Genomic DNA, 21,961 nt, shown 5'->3' with positions numbered 1-21,961 from the left:
GAAATACCCCGAAATGCAACAGCTCAGGGTGACTCTGCTCCCCACGGTCACTGACTCGGGCTGGGAGATCTGTGACAGCGCCGGGGGCCGCAGGAGACCTGGGGAAGGAAAGGCCCAGAGACGGGGACAGGCCGTGTTAGGGGAGCTGGGGCCTGGCAGAGCCTGCTTCCCCTCCCCTCGGACAGGAGAGATTGAACCCCGCAGCAGGGCTGGGACCCCTGGGATCCCCCAGGTTGCGGTATTGCTCAGCCCAGATTGGTGTGAGCATGGGTGTGCCCAGGACACCCACATTGTGCATGTTGAGGATGCCCGAGTTGTCTGCATTGTGTGTCCCAGACATGTGAGTAGCGTGTGTGTGGGGCCTGGATGCTTGGTGTGTGCGTGTCACATGCAGCAGGCGGTGTGTGCAGTCCTCCCCCCCACCCCATCTGGGTCCCCTCCATCCCCTCTCCGCGGGGAGCCCCCCAGTACAGCCCAGGGCCTGCTGCTCTGCCCCAGTTGCTGGCCCAGGCCCCGTGGCTCCCCTGGCAGGCGGGGCCATCCGACCTCCTGCGCCCAAGTCCTTGCCCTGAGCTCTCAGAGACCCTCAGGGCACCACGCCTGCCTTGGCATCCCCAGGCTCCGGGGCTCGCCCTGCTTCCCCATGGGGTGGGGAGGGGCTGTTACCCCAGTCCAATGCGTACGGCCTGGGGGGGTTTGCCTTGCTCTGAGCAGTGGCACGGCCTCTCCTGGGGACTCCCCAGGGTGTCACCCCACCCCCCTGGCTGTGGCTTCGCCCCCCTGCTTGACCTGGGGCAGGGCTGGGGACTCTGGGGTCTTTGATCCTTGTTGTTGTGCAGGTCTAGGACCAGGTCAGGCCAGGCCATGGCTGGGCTGGTTTGGAGTGGGCGAGCTTGCCTGGAGCTGCCCTGTGAACTCTGGGGTGGAGCAGGAGGGCACATATAACTCTGCCCAAGGAGGACTTGGATGCAGCCAGCTCTGGGGTGCAGCAGAACTGGCCACACATAACATTGTGCAGGTCCGGGTGGGATGCAGCCAGCTCTAGGGTGGAGCAAAGGAGCTGCAAGTTACTCTGCCCAGGGACGACTTGGGTGTGGCCAGCTCTGTGGTGGAGCCAAACAACCACATAACTGCCCAGGGAGGGCTCCCATGCGGCCAGCTCTCCGGTGGAGCAGAAAGGCCACATATAACACTGTCCAGGGAAGGACTCAGATGCAGCCAGTTCTGGGGTGGAGCAGAAGGCCCACACATAATGGACAGGGCAGTTAATCCATTGGCATGGCTAAGGCAGCCTCACCCGTGGCTAATTTCCCTACAGGTAGAAAAGCCAAACCTGCGTCATCTGCACACGTGTGCTGTGCCCTGCTGCTGCTGGAGGCCGAGCCAGGGAGACTGGACCCAGTCACTGGGTACGCAGCCACGGTGCGGGGCCCATCGTGCCAGTACAGTCAGCATGGTGCAGGCACAGGCTTCTTTTAGCCCAGGGGTGGGCAATTATTTTGGGTGGAGCGCCACTTTCTGAGTTTTGGCAAGTCATTGAGGGCCACATGACAGGCAGCCAGGGACAGATAAATATTAGTTTTCTAAATTTTTTAGGGGCTCCGCAGGCCAGAAAGAATGGCCTGGCAGACCACATCCGGCACATGGGCCGCATTTTGCCCATCTGTTTTATCCTGTATTGCTGCTGGGCTTTATCTCCTCTGTGCTACAGCCTGGGCTCCCCGCTCTGCACCTGGAGAGAGGTCCTGCGGGGAGAGCGGGGCTGCAAGGGACCTCCCGTCTGGTTCAGCCCCTGCTCCAGGAACAATCCTCCTGGACTCCACCACGGATCTGTGCATCCTGCTCTTGGAAACCTCTGGGCATGGAGACTCCCCATTCTCCGGGCAGCCTGTTCTGACCCTCAGTCACGCTCAGGGTCAACAAATCCCTACTTGTCTCCAGCCTCAGTTTCCCCTGCTGCAGCTTGAGGCCATTGCTCCCCGCCCCGTCCTGTGCAGCCGCAGAGAAAAGCGCATCTCCAACTCCTCTGTCGTCGCCCTTCAGGGCTGGGGAGACGGGGATCAGATCCCCACCAGTCTCCTCTCCAGACTCGCTCACCCCCACTCTTCCAGCCCGGCCCCCTCCGCCCTGCCTCCCAGGCCCCGGATGAGTTCTGCTGCCCTGGGCTCTTTCCAATCCACCCACGTCCTCCTCCATGTACAGGCCCCAGACCTGGAGCCAGCGTCCAGGCAGCCTGGACAGGACCTGGTCCTGATGTTTCCAACACTTCAGAGCCTCAAAACGGGCGGCCTGGTTCTTTCCAATGGTGTTAGCGCCATTTTGAGGGTTTGTTTTTTAGCTCCCTTGCAAGCCGTTCCCTGACACCTGATGCCATGCCCCTGACACATGTCCCACCCCTGCACAACGCACCAACACACCCTGCCGCACAGCGCGCTTCCGGCACGCTATGCTGAGCTCTAGGGAACGCCGGGTGACTGATGACAGCAGCAGCCAAGCCCCGGCCCTGCTCCCTGTGCCGCGTGCCGCACCAACGGTCGCCCACCTCCGTTGAGGCTCAGAAGCCCCTGCACTAGGCCTACAGTGCCCTCTGGGCAGCCGCCGGCGCTCTGCTCTCCGGTGGGCTTTCAGCCTGGAGGAAAACAAGGGAGCCGAGCTCCCAAGACTGCCTCTGGCATGCAGGATCCCTATGGGGAGGCTCCGGGTTGCTGGTGTGAATCCCTGCCCGCCCCGAAAGGGAGCTTGGGACACCCCAGAGTGCCACGGCTGCCCAGGAGAGTCCCTGGGCTCAGGGAATGTGCCCGGGGAGAGGCTGCTCTGGTCCTGCTGCTCTGCTTGAGCTGCTGCTCTGCTTTCTGCTCCCTGCCCTGCATCCCACCGGGCTGCCTGACCAAGCAGCCCCGTGCCGCACATAGCGGTCCCCTAGGCCACATGCACCCCATGCCCTGGGTCAGCCACCTCCAACTTCAGCAAAGCCAAACAACATCCGTGCATTCAGACCTGGGATCACGACACACTCACACCTTTGGGGGGGGGCACTAAACAGCACCCTAAACTCCTGCCTTGGCCCAGCTGTCATGGGCCACCCCAGGGTGGAAAGAAGGAGGTTTAGGAACTGAAAAGACCACCTGTAACCCCAGGGCTGCCCTCTCCCTTAACCAAGACCCCCCAGCACAGACCCCCCGAAGATCCAGACATGGGCATCTGCCTGCGATTGCTTCCCCCGCGATAGCCCCCAGCCAGGGAAGAGCCAGGATGAGGAAGTCCTTTGCTTTATTAATGGCCAGCCCAGCCCCATTCTCTGCAGGACGCAGGGAAACTGAGGCAGGGGCTGTGCGTACCTCAGGCCCCAGCACACAGCAGCCCTGAGCAGCCTGTGCGAGATGCACCGTACAGACGTACAAAAGACACCGACGGGACTTACAATGGCAGGGAGCAGTGGCCGGACATCCTAACACCAGCGGCTGGGCAGGGTCGGGGGCATCTCCAAGCAGGCCGGAGATCCATGAAGGGCAGGATCAGAAGAAATTATGTCTGGGTCAGCACCAGCCCCTAGACCTGTCCCCCCAGCTCCAGTCTGTCTCTGCAGGTGCCTAAATCCCTTGGGCAATCCAGCCTTGCTCTCCTCCCATGGAAAACAAAGACAAGACTCCCTTTGGTGGCACTCACCAGCCCCTGCTCGGGGCCAAGCAGCACATCACGGAGAATAAATACATTCCTGTGGAGGGGAGGGGGATATGATGGGTTGGGGGGGTCCTCTTGGCAGGGACGGGGTGGGGGGCAAGTGGGTGGGAGGACCGGTGAGCTGAGAGCCCGAATGCCGGGGGTCTCTGGGAGGGGATGGGGGCTGGTGGGTGAGAGCCGGAGGGAGCTGGGAGTGGGGACACCTGGGTCCCCGGGAGGGGACTGGGAGCGGGGGGGCTGCTGCTACTTGCACAGTGCCTCGAAGACCTCCAGGGTCCGCTTGAGCTCGCGGATCTGCTTGGCCAGGGCATGGACGGGCTGCATGGAGCGGTCCAGCTCCTCGCCACGCGCCAGCAGTGTATACATGCCCTTGATGCCCATGTCCACGGCCTCGCCCAGCCCGTCCACGGCATCACGGTAGGTCTGGATGTAGCCCACGCTCAGCGCCGTCATGTCCTGCACGGCCCCGCTCAGGCCCCGCAGCAGGCGGTCCACGCGCAGCGCCAGCTCGCGGGCCGCGGCCTCCAGCTCCCGCAGCACGGCCGGGTCCACGGCGGGGATGTCGGGGGCCCGGGCGCGAGCCCGCGGGCCGGAGGGCTCGGCCTCATCCAGGCTGCCCCGGGAGCTCAGCTTGATTTTCAGCTGCAGATTGTTGGCCACGAAGTGGGTGAGGTCCCCGTCGCGGCTCACCGTGCCCTCCAGCTCCAGGGCGCTGGAGATGGTGGCACGCCGGCCCTCGGGGCCCCGGGACGACCCATAGGCCTGGCTGATCCCGTCCAGGCTGCGGCTGTCCAGCAGGCGCCCGGCGGTCGTGGTCATGGCCGTGACCTCTGTGGCCCCCTGCTCCGGTGGCTGGATTTGCACCCGGGCCATGACGTGCGGGGGGAAGCTGGAGCCCGTGTCCAGGTCCATGCTGGGCACTGGCAGAGAGCAGGCGGGGATGACAGCAGAGGAGGAGCCGGGCGTGATCCAGGGGGTGTGCTCCAAGCGCACGGCATGCAGGGAAGGAAAAAGGGAGGGGGGGCTGGGTGCCCGGATGCCTGAGCTCCCTGGGAGGGAGGGGGAGTAGGGGAGGTGGGAGCCCGGATGCCTGGGCTCTCGGGGGGGCTGGGGGCAGGGACGCAGGGCTGGGAGCCTGGTGCTCTCACTGCCCAGCTGCCAGCCCCCCTGCTCCCAGTCCCCAGCCTGCACCCCCGCCCCTTCCTGAGAGCCCAGGCGTCCTGGCAGATGCAGAGTTAACCGTGGCTTTATGCCCACTTTATGGAAATGGGAGACTCCTCTGTAGCCACATCAGCCCTGTCCAAACCAGCCTGGACACATCCCCATCATGGACTCAGAGCAGTGGGGCTGGGAGGGACCTGCGGGGTCCCGTCTTGTCCAGCCCCTGCCTGGGGCAGCATCAGCCCTGTCCAAGCCGTCCCAGACAATCCCGCATCTCAGCCCCACATGAGACGGCCATCAGCAGTGACAGCACCCCCACCTGCCCCGGGGAAAGCAGGGGGACCGCAGCACCAGCGTCCTGGTTCACTGCAAAGGGGTCAAGAGACGCTCACGAGAGCCCCAGTCTGAACCAATCTGACCAAGGGGGAAAAATCCCATCCCGACCCCGAATCCGATGTGGGTCTGACCCTGAGTGGAGGGGCAAGACCCTCCTTCCACGACCCTCCTGGCAGAGGGGTCTGCGACCCACACTCCCACCCAGCCGCCCCTTTGCCCCCCGCCCACCCCTGCTTCCCTCCCTGCCGCCCGGAGCTGCAGCAGAGACAGGAGCAGGAGCCCCGGGGGCCCCAGGAGCCAAGCAGTTCCCAGGGCGGCTGCAGCCGCCCTGCCTAGAGCTGGGCACTAGCTGGCCGGGGCCAGGGCCAGTGACCCCCAGCACACAAGGGTGCGAACGCAGCCACTGCCCCAGGGGAAGGGCCGGGCTCAGCCCCACGCGGAGCACAGCACGGGCAGCCGCAGGCTGGGCTGGATATGATTAACGGGGGGCTGCCTGCACGTGGGCCAAAGAAAAGTGCCTGGCAGGCCAGATTCAGCCCCTGGGCTGTATTTGGCCCAGCCCTGGTGCAGCAGCATGTGTTCATCCAAGGGGCGGGCATGGTACCCCGTGGTGCCTGCTCAGCCCTTGCTCATCTGACTCCCCAAGGGGCCTCTCCCTGTTTCTTGCCCTCCTGTTATCAATTCCTGGTAAGCGGGAGGCTGTCCTGGGATTTTCCAAGCCTGGTCTTACTCTTACCACCGCAGGAGGCCGTAGGCATTGCCTAAAGGGCCAGTTTTGCAGGCTCTGCCCAACCTAATGCCCAAGCTGAAGCCAGCACCAGACCCCCCTGGTCCCCACCAGGAACCAGACCTTCCCCCAATACCTCCAGGAGCCCTCTGCAACCCTGCAGCTAAGAGCGCCTCTCCCCATGGCACTCAGGGCTGGACAGCCTACTCAACTGGGTCTGGGTTTATATGCCCCAAGCCTCGCCCCTTCCAGTCGGCTGACTTCCTGATCACCCCTTACCCACCTGCGGGCTGTTCCCACTCAGCCTCCGGTCTTAAAGTGGCAGGTGCACCAAGCAGCCTGGCACACAGGGAAGAGGTGTTCCCAGATCTCCAATCCAGACCAGCTTTGCTGCAACTTCAAGCCACGGGTCTGCATCCTCCTCTTGGCGGCAACGGAGAGAAGGTGCCTTCCCGCTTCTTGACGGCAGCCCTTCCCATGTCTGAAAGGAAGCTCCCATGTGCCCTCGTCAGGGCTTCCCCTGCAGGCCCTGGGCCAAGCTCTGAGCAAAGCGACAGTGGAAGCCCCGACATGACGCAACACAACGCCCAACCCAGGCCCAAGGGAAGGAGGGCTCTCATCTGCCTCCCAGCACCCTCAGGGACATCCCTGGTGTATGGCAGGGGCTGGGGCATGGAAAGCCACAGCCTGGCATGGACACATGTACCCTGGCACAGGGGCAGACATCATTGCAGGGCTTTGGGTGCGGCACTCAGGGGGCTGAGAAACCACGTCCGCCCTGGGGCACCTGTACCCTCCCCCTCAGTGCCGGGCAGGTGTTGCTGCTCCCTGTGGACTCTGCTCTGCTCCTCCCCACGGGAAAGTGAAACCACTGGGGACTTTGCCCGGCTGCAGAAGGAAGCAGAACAGACACCGACTTGGATCCATGGGGCTGGGGTCTCTCATCGTCTTCCTCCTTCCCTTCCTCTTCATCAGGACAGCAAGTAAATCCAAACCTCCATGCATCTCAGCCCCAGGGCCCATGGTGCCATAGCATAGACAGATCCATCCCTGCCTGCCCACAAAAGGTCCCAGACAGGCAGCTGCAGAGGAGAAGCAGAGCTCAGATGCCCACAGACCCAGCCCGGGTGTGGGCCAGAGCCCAGACCCTCCCCACTGCACCCACTTCCCGCCACCACTACTGCTGGGAGTTCATGCCAGACACCCCAGAGTAGGGGGCCATGGCCAGTCCCAGCGCATGCACAGCTGAGCCTCACCCTATGCACAGCACTGCAAAGAGAAGCCACAACAGCATCCAGCTAAGGGCATGTCCAAGGGGACCCCATGGGTTGGGTGTTTGGGGGTCCAGTGTCCACCGCACCCCAAAGCAGCCAGAGTGCAGCAGGCACCTGTCCCATCCACCCAGCACCAGCTCAGGGGTCCAGAGTAGCATCTCCCCCTGCATGGCCATACCCCATGCTGTCTCATGCCTGTCTTTCCCCTCCCTGCAGGCTCCCAGCTGCGGGTGATGATGGATCCCCACTCCCAGGCCTTGCTGGGCACCAAGGCCTGGCTGCGGTGCCACTTCGATGTTGGGAGGCCGGTGACCCTGCTCTCCCTGCGGGTGATCTGGTACCTCTGGGAAGAGACAATTGCACAGTACGAGGAGGGCAGGAACTGGGCACAGACTGAAGGCAACCTGAATGAAAAGGAGCTGGAGAAGGGAAATGCCTCCCTCACACTGACCAGGGTGACGCTGGCAGATGAGGGGCTGTACAGATGTGTCGTGGGCTACGGGGCACAGCAGCAGCAGGGGAGCACCACCCTGCATGTGCTTGGTGAGGGCCAGAGAGGGGCCCCACATGTGTCTCCAGGTGGCTGTGAGCACCAGTGGGAGCCGAGCAGCTCCTGGGAATGACCCAGGGCTGGTGCTCAGACCCCCACACCCAGCGCAGGGACTTTCTCTCTCTCCTCCCAGCTCCCCCGAGCATCTCCATCCCTCAGCGTGTGGCCGTGGCCGGTGCCATCACCTCCCTGCCCTGCCACGTGGGGGGCTTCTACCCTGAGGACGTGGATGTGGCATGGCTGAGAGATGGGCAGGTCCTGCACGGCTCCACTCGCTCCAGCCCCCAAAGGAATCCGGACGGGACCTTCAACCTTACCCTGACCTACACCTTCATCCCCGACCTGCGCGACGCCGGCAGCATCTTCGCCTGCCGCGCCCGACACGCGGCGCTGGGGCAGCCCCTGCACGAGGAGTTCCCCCTGGACGTGGCAGGTGAGTCTGTGCCGGGCCCTGGCAGAGACGGGTTGCAGAGGAGCGGCTGGGCCCTGGGCCGCCAAGCTGGGCTTTCACTACCCTCCTGGTCCTGTCCCAGGCGGGGCCTTGGATTGCACCAGCACTGTGATCGGAGCATCCCTGGGGATCGCGGTGGGAGCAGGAGCTGCAGTTGCCGCAGCCTTTTACTGCTGGAGGAGGAGGAAAGGTAACGGTGGTTGGTGTCGCTGCGCTGCAGCCGTGAGAGAGGGCGACGGGCTGGGGTGGGGGTGGCAAGGACAGGGTGCAGACGGACGCCTGTCCATGGAGAACGGCACCTGCCTGGGTTTTACACCCTGCTTTCGGCAACCCCGTGTCCCTACCCCAGTCCTGGGCCGGATGCTTCTCCCACATGAGCCCAAACTGACCCCTGCTCCTTCCCCAGGTGGGAAACTCCCCTACACCATCTCTGAGGTGCAGGGGCCGAAACAGTGCCTGCTGGGCCAGGAGGTGACCCTGCGCTGCTGCATGGAGGGGACCTTCCCTGAGGACACAACCGTGACATGGGAGCGGATCCAGGGCGAGGACAGGACGGCCACCGAGCCGCAGGGGGACACGGCCGACCCCGAGCACCTGCCACTGTTACCCGCCCTCCCCCCGGGCTGGACCGCGACGCAGGAGAGAAGCGCGACCGGCCTCACAGCCTCCCTGACCTTCACCGCCGCGGTGCAGGACGACGGGGCGCGCGTCCGGTGCTGCTTCCACCACGGGGCCGAGCGCAACTGGGAGCAGCGGGAGTCCCGGGAGATCCGGGTGTGGGGTGAGTGCGGCCTGGCTCCCGGAGCTGGGGGACAGTCAGGGGTGCTGCCATATGCAGCCGGGGGACGGCCCCAAACTGGCTGCAGCAGCAGAGAAAGGCTGAGAGGAGCTGGGGAACGGGACAGAGATCTCCCCCTGCCCCCCACGGCTTGGGTGCTGGAGCCTGCGGGACCTGCCGCACGGGGAACAACCTGGCAGGGGTCCCCGACCAGGCAGCAAGGCGGCAGGGATTTCCCTGGGGATCCCAGGGGTACAAGCGCCCCCAGCTCCCCGGGCCCCATGCTCGCTAACTCCTGCTGTCTCCCCAGCGCGGCCGGAGCTGTCCGGGATCCAGGTGTTACCGCGCTGGGACCCCCCGGATGAGGTGCCCTTCTCCGTCCGCCTGCTCCGCTTCTACCCCCGTGGGATCCACCGCATCGCGTGGAGCTGGGACGGGAAAGCCTGGGAAAGGTCTGAGCCCAGCGAGATCAGCCCCGACCCGGACGGCACCTTCACGGCGACGAGCGTCTGGAGAGCGCCCAGCCGGAGTCTGACCCGCCCGGGGCTGCGAGTGTCCGTGGAGCACCGCCCCGGCGACCCCCCGGTGGAGGGAGAGCTGCGCCTGGGGGACGCCGGTGAGGAGGGGGCTGCCCGGGGCTGAGGCGGGAGGAGCAGGGATGGCTGCCCCCCAGCAGGCCACTGAGGGGGTGAAGGGGAGACGGGAACAATGTTCCTTGCCCCACTTCCCCGCTGGAGAGGCGGATCAGTCTGGGCTGAGCAATACCCCAACCCGGGGGATCCCAGGGGTCCCAGCCCTGCTGCGGGGGTCGATCTCCCCTGTCCGAGGGGAGGGGAAGCAGGCTCTGCCAGGGCCCCGGCTCCCCTAACACGGCCTCTCCCCGTCTCTGGGCCTTTCCCTCCCCAGGTCTCCTGCGGCCCCCGACGCTGTCGCAGATCTCCCAGCCCGAGTCAGTGACCGTGGGGAGCAGAGTCACCCTGAGCTGTTGCATTTCGGGGCATTTCCCGGCCGAGCTGAGGGTGACCTGGCTCCAGAAAGGCAAGGGAGAGGCTCGTGCTGTGTCCCTGGCAGACTCAGATGACTACAGGATCCAAGCGGGCACGGCCGGGCAGGCGCCAGATGGGAAGAGTTTCCAGCAGGAGACAAGCCTCAGCTTCACCCCCTCGGTGCAGAGAGACCAGGGGGCCCGGTATCTCTGCCGCGTGGAGCACATGGCCCTGGAGCAGCCCGTGGAGCAGAGCAGCGCGGGGCTGCAGGTGACAGGTCGGTCTCAGCTCCGTGACACCCAGCGTGGACGGTGCCCCCTGCCCCGATGTTGCCCCGTGAGCTGTGAGGCTGGCGCACAACGCAGCACATGGGCATGAAGCAGCTCCTGTCTCACTGACTCCTCTGATGGAGCTGGGCTCCCGTCTGCTAGGTCTGGTGGCCACGTGGCCCCTCACTGGCACCCGAGCAGGACAGGCCGAGAGGAGCTGGGGAACGGGGCAGAGATCTCCCCCTGCTCCCCACGGCTTGGGTGCTGGGGCCTGCGGGACCTGCCGCGCGGGGAACAACCTGGCAGGGATCCCCGACCAGGCAGCAAGGCGGCAGGGATTTCCCTGGGGATCGCAGGGGTACAAGCACCCCCAGCTCCCTGGGCCCCGCGCTCGCTAACTCCTGCTGCCTCCCCAGCGCGGCCGGAGCTGTCCGGGATCCAGGTGTTACCGCGCTGGGACCCCCCGGACGAGGTGCCCTTCGCCGTCCGCCTGCTCCACTTCTACCCCCATGGGATCCACCGCATCGCCTGGAGCTGGGACGGGGAAGCCTGGGAAAGGTCTGAGCCCAGCGAGATCAGCCCCAACCCAGACGGCACCTTCACGGCGACGAGCGTCTGGAGAGCGCCCAGCCGGAGCCTGACCCACCTGGTGCTGCGAGTGCGAGTGTCCGTGCAGCACCGCCCCGGCGACCCCCCGGTGGAGGGAGAGCTGCGCCTGGGGGACACCGGTGAGGAGGGGGCTGCCCGGGGCTGAGGCGGGAGGAGCAGGGATGGCTGCCCCCCAGCAGGCCACTGAGGGGGTGAAGGGGAGATGGGAACTATGTTCATAGTTTCATAGTTGTTAGGGTTGGAAGGGAGCTGAGCAGATCATCAAGTCCAACCCCCCTGCCATGGCAGGAAAGGGTAGTGGGGTCAAGCGACCCCAGCAAGGTGTTCATCCAGCCTCCTCTTAAAGCCCCCCAGGGTAGGAGCCGGCACCACTTCTCTTGGAAGTTGGTTCCAGATCCTAGCCGCCCTGACCGTGAAGTCTCCTGATATCTAGCCTGAATCTCCCCTCTGCCAGCTTGTGACTGTTATTCCTGGTCACGCCTGGCGGTGCTCGGGGGAACAGGGACTCCCCCAGGGCCTGCTGGTCCCCCCTGACTAGTTTGTAACAGACCACTAGATCCCCCCTCAGCCTTCTCTTGTGGAGGCTGAACAGGTTCAGGTCCCATAGCCTCTCCTTGTAGCGCCTGCCCTGCTGCCCCCGATCATATGAGTGGCCTCCTCTGGACCCTCTCCATGCTGTCCACATCCCTCTTGAAGTGCGGTGCCCAGAACTGGACGCAGTACTCCAGCTGCTGCCTGACCAGTGCCGCATAGACGGGGAGGATCACCTCCTTGGACCTGCTCGAGATGCATCTGTGGATGCATGCCAAGGTGTGGTTGGCCTTCCTGACCGCGTCCCCACACTGCCAGCCCATGTTCATCTTGGAGTCAGTGATGACCCCCAGATCCCTTTCCACCTCCGTGCTGACAAGAGGGGAGTTCCCCAGCCTGTAGGTACGGTGCCAGTTGTTCCCCACTAGGTGCAGCACTTTGCACTTGTCGGTGTTGAAACCCATCCTGTTCTCATCCACCCACCCCTGTAATCTGTGTAGGTCCGATTGCAGCCTAGTCCTCCCTTCTAGTGTGCCCACATCCCCCCGCATCTTAGTGTCATCAGCAAAGTTGAACAGGGTGCTTTTTACCCCCTCATCCAAGTCGCTGATGAAGATGTTGAACAGTGCAGACCCGAGGACCGAGCCCTGGGGGACCCCACTGCCCACATCTCTCCAGGCCGAAAATGACCTGTCCACCACCGCTCTCTGTGTGTGGCCCCCCAGCCAGTTGGCAACCCATCTGACTGTGTGGGTGTCGACACCGCAGCCCCCCAGTTTCTTAATGAGAATGGGGTGAGAGACAGTGTCGAAGGCCTTCCGGAAGTCCAGGAAGACTATGTCCACTGCTGCCCCTGCGTCTAAGGATTTGGTGACCTGGTTGCAGAAGGCCGCCAGGTTGGTCTGACAGGACCTGCCTCGAAGGAACCTGTGTGGGTTGCCCCTAAGTATAATCTCCCCTGCTGGCCCCTTGCGGACATGTGCCAGAATAATTGTCTCAAAAACCTTGCCCAGGATCGACATAAGACTAACTGGCCTATAGTTTTCCGGGTCCTCCTTCCTCTCTTTTTGAAGATGGAAACGATGTTGGCCCAGTCCTCTGGTACTGCTCCAGAGCACCATGAGTGCTCGTACAGCCGTGCCAGGGGGCCCGCAATGACCTCGGCCAATTCCCTCAGCACTCGGGGGTGGAGATCGTCCTGACCAACTTACTTGAACACATCCCGTCCCGCCAGACGTTCCCTGACTAGGTCCTCCCTGACCCTGGGTCTGGGTGCGCCTCCCCTGGGGCCTGAGGAGGGCCCGGTGGTGGGGGGTGACTGTTCCGGCCCCTGCTCAGGAAAATGGAGGCAAAGAAATCGTTAAATATGTTGGCTTTGTCATATGGCGTGACGACCAAATTTCCAAATGTCCTGCAGGGGCCCCAAATTACCCGGTACCTTCTTTTTGCCCCCGATGTATTTAAAAAAGGATGTCTTGTTGTCTTTGATCCGGTTGGCTAGTCCCAGTCCCATCTCCGCCTTGGCCTTCCTGACCTGCCTCCCCCGCAACCCCGCACAACCGCAGTGCAGTCCTCCCTGGGGGTGGCCCCCCCCGCCATTGGGTGTGCGCCTCCCTTTTAGCTAGGAGACGTTCCTGGATGCTTTTGGCGAGCCATGGGGGCTTTTGCACCTTCCTGCCCCCTTTGATCCGTGTTGGGATGCCCTCCCGCTGGGCTTGGAGGATCGTCTCCTTAAGGAGCAACCACTCGTCTTGGAGTCTCCTCGCCCCACTTCCCCGCTGGAGAGGCGGATCAGTCTGGGCTGAGCAATACCCCAACCCGGGCGATCCCAGGGGTCCCAGCCCTGCTGCGGGGGTCGATCTCTCCTGTCCCAGGGGAGGGGAAGCAGGCTCTGCCAGGGCCCGGGCTCCCCTAACACGGCCTCTCCCCGTCTCTGGGCCTTTCCCTCCCCAGGTCTCCTGCGGCCCCCGACGCTGTCGCAGATCTCCCAGCCCGAGTCAGTGACCGTGGGGAGCAGAGTCACCCTGAGCTGTTGCATTTCGGGGCATTTCCCGGCCGAGCTGAGGGTGACCTGGCTCCGGAAAGGCAAGGGAGAGGCTCGTGCTGTGTCCCTGGCAGACTCAGATGACTACAGGATCCAAGCGGGCACGGCCAGGCAGGCGCCAGACGGGAAGAGTTTCCAGCAGGAGACAAGCCTCAGCTTCACCCCCTCGGTGCAGAGAGACCAGGGGGCCCGGTATCTCTGCCGCGTGGAGCACGTGGCCCTGGAGCAGCCCATGGAGCAGAGCAGCGCGGGGCTGCAGGTGACAGGTTGGTCTCAGCTCCGTGACACCAGCGTGGATGGTGCCCCCTGCCCCAATGTTGCCCCATGAGCTGTGAGGCTGGCGCACAACGCAGCACATGAGCATGAAGCAGCTCCCGTCTCACTGACTTCTCTGATGGAGCTGGGCCCCCGTCTGCTAGGTCTGGTGGCCACGTGGCCCCTCACTGGCACCCGAGCAGGACAGGCCGAGAGGAGCTGGGGAATGGGGCAAAGATCTCCCCCTGCTCCCCAGAGCTTGGGTGCTGGGGCCTGCGGGACCTGCCGCACGGGGAACAACCTGGCAGGGATCCCCGACCAGGCAGCAAGGAGACAGGGATTTCCTCGGGGATCCCAGGGGTACAAGCGCCCCCAGCTCCCTGGGCCCTGCGCTTGCTAACTCCTGCTGTCTCCCCAGCACGGCCGGAGCTGTCCAGGATCCAGGTGTTACCGCACTGGGACCCCCCGGACGAGGTGCCCTTCGCCATCCGCCTGCTCCGCTTCTACCCCCGCGGGATCCACCGCATCGCCTGGAGCTGGGACGGGAAAGCCTGGGAAAGGTCTGAGCCCAGCGAGATCAGCCCCAACCCAGACGGCACCTTCACGGCGACGAGCGTCTGGAGAGCGCCCAGCCGGAGCCTGACCCGCCCGGGGCTGCGAGTGTCCGTGCAGCACCGCCCCGGCGACCCCCCGGTGGAGGGGGAGCTGCGCCTGGGGGACACCGGTGAGGAGGGGGCTGCCCGGGGCTGAGACGGGAGGAGCAGGGATGGCTGCCCCCCAGCAGGCCACTGAGGGGGTGAAGGGGAGATGGGAACAATGTTCCTCGCTCCACTTCCCCGCTGGAGAGGCGGATCAGTCTGGGCTGAGCAATACCCCAACCCGGGCGATCCAGGGGTCCCAGCCCTGCTGTGGGGTCGATCTCCCCTGTCCGAGGGGAGGGGAAGCAGGCTCTGCCAGGGCCCCGGCTCCCCTAACACGGCCGCTGCCCGTCTCTGGGCCTTTCCCTCCCCAGGTCTCTTGCGGCCCCCGGCGCTGTCGCAGATCTCCCAGCCCGAGTCAGTGACCGTGGGGAGCAGAGTCACCCTGAGCTGTTGCATTTCGGGGCATTTCCCGGCCGAGCTGAGGGTGACCTGGCTCCGGAAAGGCAAGGGAGAGGCTCCTCCTGTGGTCCTGCGGGCCACAGAAGACTACAGCATTCAGCCTGGCACGGCCTTGCAGACACTGAACGGGGAGAGCTTCCAGCAGGAAACAAAACTCAGCTTCACCCCCACGGTGCAGAGAGACCAGGGGGCCCAGTATATCTGCCGCGTGGAGCACATGGCTCTGGAGCAGCCCGTGGAGAAGAGCAGCGCGGGGCTGCAGGTGACAGGTCGGTCTCGGCCCCCCGATGCCGGCGTGGACGGTGCCCCCTGCACCAACCTGGCCCTGCCAGCTGTGAGGCCGGCACATGACATGGCACATGGGCGCCACGTTCCAGGTAACACCAGTTTCCCTTCCACTACGTCCCCAGCTCATTCCCATGGCTTGATCTGCCAGCTAGAGACAACCTGACAGGGATGCCAGCCTGAGCAGCCGCTCATCTGGGATTTCCTCCAGGGCATCCCTGGCACACGTGCTCCCAGCTCCCACAGGCCATGCAGGGCAGGACGCCTGGCACGGTCCCCGGCCAGCACGCGGCCACCCCGGGGTGGGAGGCTGTGTCCAGCTCCTGGGGCAAGACGCACCCCCAGGGTCTCTCGGCTGAGCGGTGCGTGACTGGGAAACCCCACTGCTGTTCCCCTGCAGGAGGCAAGGAAGATTTGTATCCTTCCATATGGCCTGGCACGAGGAGTGGTCCTTCCTCCCCTGCAGATGAGCCTGAGGATCGTCAACAGGGGACAGATGAGCCAGAGCCGGGGACCTAGACACCCCTGGCGAGGCAGCTCCAGGGACAGCGCTGTGCAGTGCCAGACCCGCCCAGGGATGCCCAGCCTGGGCCTGGTGCTCTCGTGGCGGGGGCGGAGCCTGCTGGGGTCGACCACGGGGCACCTCGCACCCCCCCCACCGTTTGCTGGGCAGGAGTCCCCCCCCAGGGGTTGGGGGGCACCCGGGAGCCCCTTGGCCCCTGTCACCTTCCCCCTGTGGGGCCGTGTCCCCTCCCTTCCCCCTGCCTGCCCGCCGGAGGGGCTGCAGTCAGGGATGGCGCTGCCCAGACAGCTCGCTCCCGACCCTCTCCCTGCGGGATGGCAGAGGGGAACGGTTTTGCCTCTAGGCCACTCAACAGGTTGGTGAGACGTTGGGGCTGCACAGATAAACCTTACAGAAGAAACCACTTTAACAAATGGCACCGATAACAAATGAGTCATTTGCTAAATAGGAAACATTGACTTAGCTTCCCCCATGGATTCTGCTAGCAAATCTTGTCATTTTCTGTCCAAAATAATTGTTGCCTTGATTGATGTGATTGTCACTAGTGTCTACAGAAGTAATTACATTACAGCTCCCAATTAAATCGGAGTCTTGTACATAGTGTGGGGAGGGCTCAGTGGTGGGTGGGGGTGCACAGGGGTGGTGCGTGCGTTTGGGGGGGTGGGGAAGGCTGAGTGGTGGCTGTGGATGCATGGGTGGCACACGCACATGTGTTGGGTCACGTGTATGCGCACGGTGGGTCAGAAGATGCTGAGGCGAGCAGGGAAGCTGCAGCCAGAGCCACCCTGATGCTCTGGCTCAGGCCCACGGCTCACAGGGCTGGAGGCTGCTCCCCGCTGGGCTCCCGTCTCTCCCTTACCTTCCCCGGGGGACCTGCCAGCTCCAGCCCGGAAAGGGCCTGCTGCTGCCAGTGCTGTGGGGACATCTTTAATTTTCCTGAGCAAAATGAAGGTCATGTTAGAAATATTATTAAAAATGCATTATTAATAGTGTTGTTAGAAAAACACAGCTGCTAGCTCTCCTTGTCTCCTTGGTGGAAGTGGGGGCGGGGGTTGGAGATTGAAGGAAAAAAGCTACTAAGGGCTCTTTGTACTAAGGTATCACTCTCTCTTTGTTCTGCAAATTTACTATCTCTTTGTTACACTAAATCACACTTTCTTTCATGGCTCTCACATTTCTTAGGCTAGATAAGAATAATTACTATTTTGGCCTTGAGCTTGAACCTTTCGTAACCTGAAGTTCTTTCCGAGCACGCGTAATAAGCTAATGCATATAAGCCTATCCGCCCCGCATACTTAAGTAGTTAATTATAATACACATGCGATGTATGATGTGACGTATTCACATACATGTTTGTATGAACCGGAAATGAGTTGTAAGAGTTCCTGCTTCTGTACACATGCTCAGGAGAGAGGGGATAAAAGCCTGCTGAGAAGTGTTCCCCGCGGGCAGAGGGTTTGATCTTTTGTCTCTCTCTCTGACCCTATTTGCAAATATATACCTTTTGTATTGCTAATGGAGTGCGTCTGTGACTGAGAGTTTTTTTTGCCTCCCGAGAAACAAACCATAGCAGATTTCTGCAACAATCCTGGCGACCCAGATGGGACCTTCTCGTGGACTACCCTGGAATCCAGCGGCGGAGCGCCTCCGGTACCAGGGGAAGTGCGCACCGAGCCGACTTTTTGGACTCGCCCCTGGAATTTGAGGCGTAAAGTCGGGATATCCGGGAAGTTAAAGGAAGGATCCCGTGCAAATTTTTAGTTTTTTTGAGAGGCCAGACACACTTTGGGATTTGGATCGAGATCTCTGGGGTATCTGAGTGAGTATACGAATTCCCTTTTGCCCAATTTGGTTCTGGGTCCAGAGCAGGGGGAGTGCATGTTTGCTGGGGAATTTTTTTCGGCTCAGCTCTCATAGTAAAACTTCTGTTATCGGGACTTTTTGGTATTTGGTGTGCCTTGGGCGCACTCTTGTGGGCAAAATGGGTATGGGTCGCTCCCGTGTAGAAAATTCAGATACTCCTCTAAGGTGCTTATTACGTCATTTTAATAAATTTGCAAGGCCGGCCGATTACAGAGTAAAAATGAAAAAAGGTGATTTAATTAAGTTTTGTCAACTCGAGTGGCCAACATTTGGGGTCCACTGGACCCCGAAAGGATCCTTTGTGCTAAAAGAAGTGATAGCTATCCATGAAATTGTTATGCAGAATGGGTATTGGAATCAGTTTCCTTATATTGATTGTTGGTTGTGGGTGGTTCAAAATCAGCCACCTTGGATTAAGAATTACTTAGCAAAGTCTCATGTGTTGGTTGTTAAGACTCGGGGGGGGGGGCCGCCTGTACTCCCTGAGTCTAATGGGGGGGAAGATTCTGAATTGGCTGAGTACCGGACCCGCGCTCCGGTTGCCCTGTCAGGTAGCGAAGATGAGTCAGACGCCTCCTCGGGATCCAGTCCCTCTGCACCACCGCCCCCGCCCTTAGAGAGACCACCACCGACGTACCAAGGCATACCTAATGAGTTAGAGCATGAGCCTCAGCCAAGTGCCTCATCTGAATCAGGGAATAAGGGTTATTATTTGCGCAAGCCTGTAGAGTCACAGCCGGTGCTGAACTGTCCGATGCGAGAGGTTATTGGAGAGGGGGGCAATGCAACTTTTGTCTACACCCCATTTAGCACTTCAGATTTATTTAACTGGAAGAATCAGAGCCCCTCTTTTCGTGAAGACCCTGAAAAGATGAGGGACCTGTTTCGATCTATTGGGCAGACTCATCGACCCACTTGGGCTGATGTCCAGATGATGCTCCAGACCCTCCTAACCCTGGAGGAGAGGAGATTAGTGTTGGGTACAGCGGAACGTATTGCGGCAGCCAGAGTTGAGTCAGAGGGTGCTGCTGGTCATACTCTGCGTGATACCTACCCTGTAGAAGAGCCAAGATGGGACAATCATACTGCCGAAGGCAGAGAGCTGAGTGCACGATATCTGGGAATTATAGTGGAAGCAATGGGAAAGGCAGTGCCTCGGGTTACCAATCTGTCTAAGTTGTATGAAGTGAGACAGGGAAGAGAGGAGGATCCCTCAGCTTTCCTTGGGAGGCTGTATGAGGCGTTTCGCAGGTTTTCGGATCTGGATCCAGAAGCCCCAGATAACCAGCGCATGGTAAATCTTATGTTTATTGGTCAATCTGCTGCTGATATCCCTAAGAGGTTACAGAAAACTGAGGGAGGTGCTGGGAAACCGATTTCAGAGCTGGTGGAAATTGCATATAAGGTGTATGGGAATCGTGAGCAAGTGCAGGAGCGCAAGGAGGATAAAAAGGCTCAGCGACAGATGGCAGCACTAGCAGCTGCTATAACTGGAGGGAACTCTGGAAAGGCTGGGATACAGAAGGGGAAAGGAGAAAGAGTGGGAGCAGACGTTTGTGCTTATTGCAAAGAGAAAGGACACTGGAAGAGGGAATGCCCGAAGTTGAAGGAGAAGAGAGAGAGGGAACCGAGAGGTCACCTCATGCGGGCAGAAGACAAGGGTGAGGATTCAGAATGAAGGGGACAGGGATCTAAGACACTACCCTTCGGGTTGGAGCCCGAGAAGATCCCATGGTAACCATTAGGGTTGGTGGCAAAAACTTTGAAGCCTTGGTGGATACTGGGGCTACATTTTCAATGATTCCAGAAAACCCCCCCTGTGCAGGAACTAGTGAACAGCACGTACTTGTCGAAGGGATTGAGGGAACGCAATCCCGACTCCCTGTTTGTAAACCACTCCTCACCAAAGTGGGGGACCATTTGCTCGAGCACTCCTTTGTGTATTCTCCAAGTTGCCCGGTTGCACTCCTTGGGCGGGACTTACTCACAAAAATGCAAGCTGAGATCTTTTTCAGAGACGATCAGATGGTGGTCCAGCTACCTGTCAAGCAGAGCTCGAACTATCAGATGGCTCTCCTGGAGGACCGACACCCTGCAGTAAGTCCAGAAGATCACATGACTGGAGTAGACCCCTCGGTATGGGCTGATGGAACCCCTGCGCGAGCTAAGTCCGTCTCCCCGGTAAGGATTGTACTCAAGGATGGGGAGGGGCCCGTTCGGGTAAAGCAGTACCCACTCAGCCGAGCGGCCAGAGCTGGACTCAAGCCGTTAATAGAGAAATACAAGAGGTACGGATGGCTAGTGGAAGGGTCCTCACCCTATAACACCCCCATTCTTGGAGTGCCAAAGGCAGATGGGGTCTCATACAGACTGGTGCAAGACCTACAGGCAGTAAATAAGAAGGTCCTTTCAGACCATCCTGTAGTCCTGAACCCTCACACGATTTTGACACAAGTACCGGGGGAAGCTGAAATATTTTCAGTGCTAGATTTGAAAGATGCTTTCTTCTCTATTCCCCTTCACCGAGACAGTCAAAAATTGTTTGATTTTGAATGGGAGGATCCAGACACCTTCCATAAAGCCCAACTCATGTGGACAGTTCTCCCACAAGGATTCGTAGCAGCCCCCCATATTTTCGGACTTGCCCTTCAGAAGGATTTGGAGGAGTGGAAGGGATCACACCCCGCAGTGACTCTCCTCCAGTTTGTGGATGACCTGCTAGTTGCAAGCCCAAACTTGCAGCTCTGCGAGGAAGCCACCAGGTCACTCCTAAACACTCTGGGGGAAAAAGGATATAAAGTCTCTAGAGAGAAAGCCCAGATATGTCAGCCTGAAGTCACATTTTTGGGATATAAGCTCTCAAAAGGAGTCAGAGCCCTGAGTGCAGATCGCATACAGGCAATCCAAGGTCTAACCCCACCTAAGTCACCCAAGGAGCTGCGGGCATTCCTAGGGCTAACTGGGTTCTGTCAACTATGGATACCAGATTATGGTGGGAAGGCTAGACTGCTGTATGAATCCCTGACTAAGGAGAGTCTCACTAAATGGAAATGGAATAAAGAAATGCAGCATGCCTTTGATCTGCTGAAGGCAGCATTAACCCAGCCCCCTGCCCTGGCCATCCCAAACAGTAAAAAGCCATATCGACTGTATGTTCATGAGAATCGAGGGGTTGCATCAGGGGTGCTGACACAGCCATCGGGCCCGACCTGGAGACCCGTGGGATATTACTCAAAGGTTCTAGATCCAGTTGCACTCGGGTGGCCAGCCTGTCTTCGGGCTGTGGCAGCCACAGCGGTGGTTGTTGAAGAAGCCCAGAAGATAGTCATGGGTGCGGATATGGAAATACTCACTCCTCATGGAGTTCCCCAGATCCTAGGGACTGAGGGAGGGAAATTTCTTAACCCCTCCAGACAATCACGGTATGAGATATTTTTGCTCTCTAATCCAGGACTTACTTTCAAACATACTACAGCCTTAAACCCTGCAACCTTGCTGCTGGAGCCAGGGAAACCAACGCATGACTGCCTTGAGGTCCTGAATCAAACTATGCAGGTGCGACCTGATCTTGCTGAGGACCCAATTGAGGACCCAGATGTTGAATACTTCGTAGATGGCTCCAGCTCTGTCATCGATGGAAAAAGACGAACAGGATGTGCAGTGGTAACCTTGGATAAGGTAGTATGGAGGGAGTCATTGCCGAGCTCATGGTCGGCACAGGCCGCGGAACTCACTGCGCTCACCCGAGCATTACAGCTGGGGACAGACCAGCGGGTTAATATATACACTGACTCTCGCTATGCTTTTTCTACAGTCCATGTGCACGGACTATTGTGGAAAGAAAGGGGTTTCATTACGGCCTCTGGGAATAAGATTGCTAATGGCCCCCAGATTATCAAGCTACTAGAGGCACTCCACCAGCCTAAAGAGGTAGCAGTCATTCATGTGCGGGACCATGGGAAGGCTGCTGAGTAAAAGCATAAGCTTGGAAATGCAAAGGCTGATGCAGCAGCAAAGGAAGCTGCATTTATTGGGGGAGAAGCGGAGGAGGTATCCAAGCAGGCCATGTCCCATGCCATATGGCCAGACGTCCAGGATTTAGTCCCGCAGTATTCCCCTGAAGAAGATAAATTTGCACAGAAAGCTTGTGCAGAAAAGAACTCCCAGGGGTGGTGGATAGTACCAGGAGGGAAAGTCATGATACCCAGGCCATTACTTCGGGAGGTGCTGCAACAGCTCCATGCAAGAACCCATATGGGAGGTTTGGCCATGGGTGATCTAGTGATCCGCCAAGCAGTAGCTCCAGGGCTATATGTAGAAGCTCAGCGCATTGCTACCAAGTGCATCACATGCCAGAAAGTAAACCCTCGAAGGAAACCCCCTGTGCCAATGGGAGGTAGACCCTGGGCAGCGTACCCTGGACAGGCATGGCAGATTGATTTTGCCGAGCTCCCACGGTCCGGACATCACGGGTTTTTACTTGTCATGGTAGACCAGCTCTCTGGTTGGGTCGAGGCCTGGCCCACCAGAACTGCCAC

The 21,961-nt window shown here is 60.6% G+C and overlaps 2 protein-coding genes across 2 annotated transcripts; one reads left to right on the top strand and one right to left on the bottom strand.

Annotated features, from left to right (window-relative positions):
* Positions 1-3,253: 3,253 nt before the first annotated feature.
* BORCS6 (BLOC-1 related complex subunit 6) lies at positions 3,254-4,682 on the bottom strand. The gene has a single exon (XM_090054806.1). The coding sequence runs from the start codon at positions 4,591-4,593 to the stop codon at positions 3,925-3,927; it is 669 nt and encodes a 222-aa protein (XP_089910932.1). The 5' UTR covers positions 4,594-4,682; the 3' UTR covers positions 3,254-3,924.
* An 815-nt stretch (positions 4,683-5,497) lies between these two features.
* On the top strand, positions 5,498-16,143 carry LOC149861924 (uncharacterized). Its single transcript, XM_090054596.1, has 12 exons — positions 5,498-6,888; positions 7,396-7,722; positions 7,863-8,162; positions 8,263-8,370; positions 8,587-8,961; positions 9,269-9,574; positions 9,865-10,221; positions 10,630-10,941; positions 13,307-13,663; positions 14,071-14,376; positions 14,665-15,129; positions 15,438-16,143. The coding sequence occupies exons 1-12, from the start codon at positions 6,831-6,833 to the stop codon at positions 15,554-15,556; spliced, it is 3,390 nt and encodes a 1,129-aa protein (XP_089910722.1). The 5' UTR covers positions 5,498-6,830; the 3' UTR covers positions 15,557-16,143.
* The last annotated feature ends 5,818 nt before the right edge of the window (positions 16,144-21,961 follow it).

The sequence above is a fragment of the Crocodylus siamensis genome, chromosome 6 (genome assembly GCF_052110815.1).
Source record: "Crocodylus siamensis isolate JL-2025a chromosome 6, ASM5211081v1, whole genome shotgun sequence".
Lineage (NCBI taxonomy): Eukaryota > Metazoa > Chordata > Crocodylia > Crocodylidae > Crocodylus > Crocodylus siamensis.
Note: the sequence above shows the minus strand (reverse complement) of the source record. Positions and strands in the feature narration are given on the sequence as shown.

What these genes read in the sequence shown, in the direction of transcription:
- BORCS6 (XM_090054806.1), bottom strand. Translation starts at nt 4,593, where the DNA reads ATGGACCTGGACACGGGCTCCAGCTTCCCCCCGCACGTCATGGCCCGG.
- LOC149861924 (XM_090054596.1), top strand. Translation starts at nt 6,831, where the DNA reads ATGGGGCTGGGGTCTCTCATCGTCTTCCTCCTTCCCTTCCTCTTCATC. An exon ending in GCTGCGCCTGGGGGACACCG is followed by an intron (nt 10,942 to 13,306) that starts GTGAGGAGGGGG and finishes TTCCCTCCCCAG; the next exon opens with GTCTCCTGCGGCCCCCGACG. An exon ending in ACATGGGCGCCACGTTCCAG is followed by an intron (nt 15,130 to 15,437) that starts GTAACACCAGTT and finishes GTTCCCCTGCAG; the next exon opens with GAGGCAAGGAAGATTTGTAT.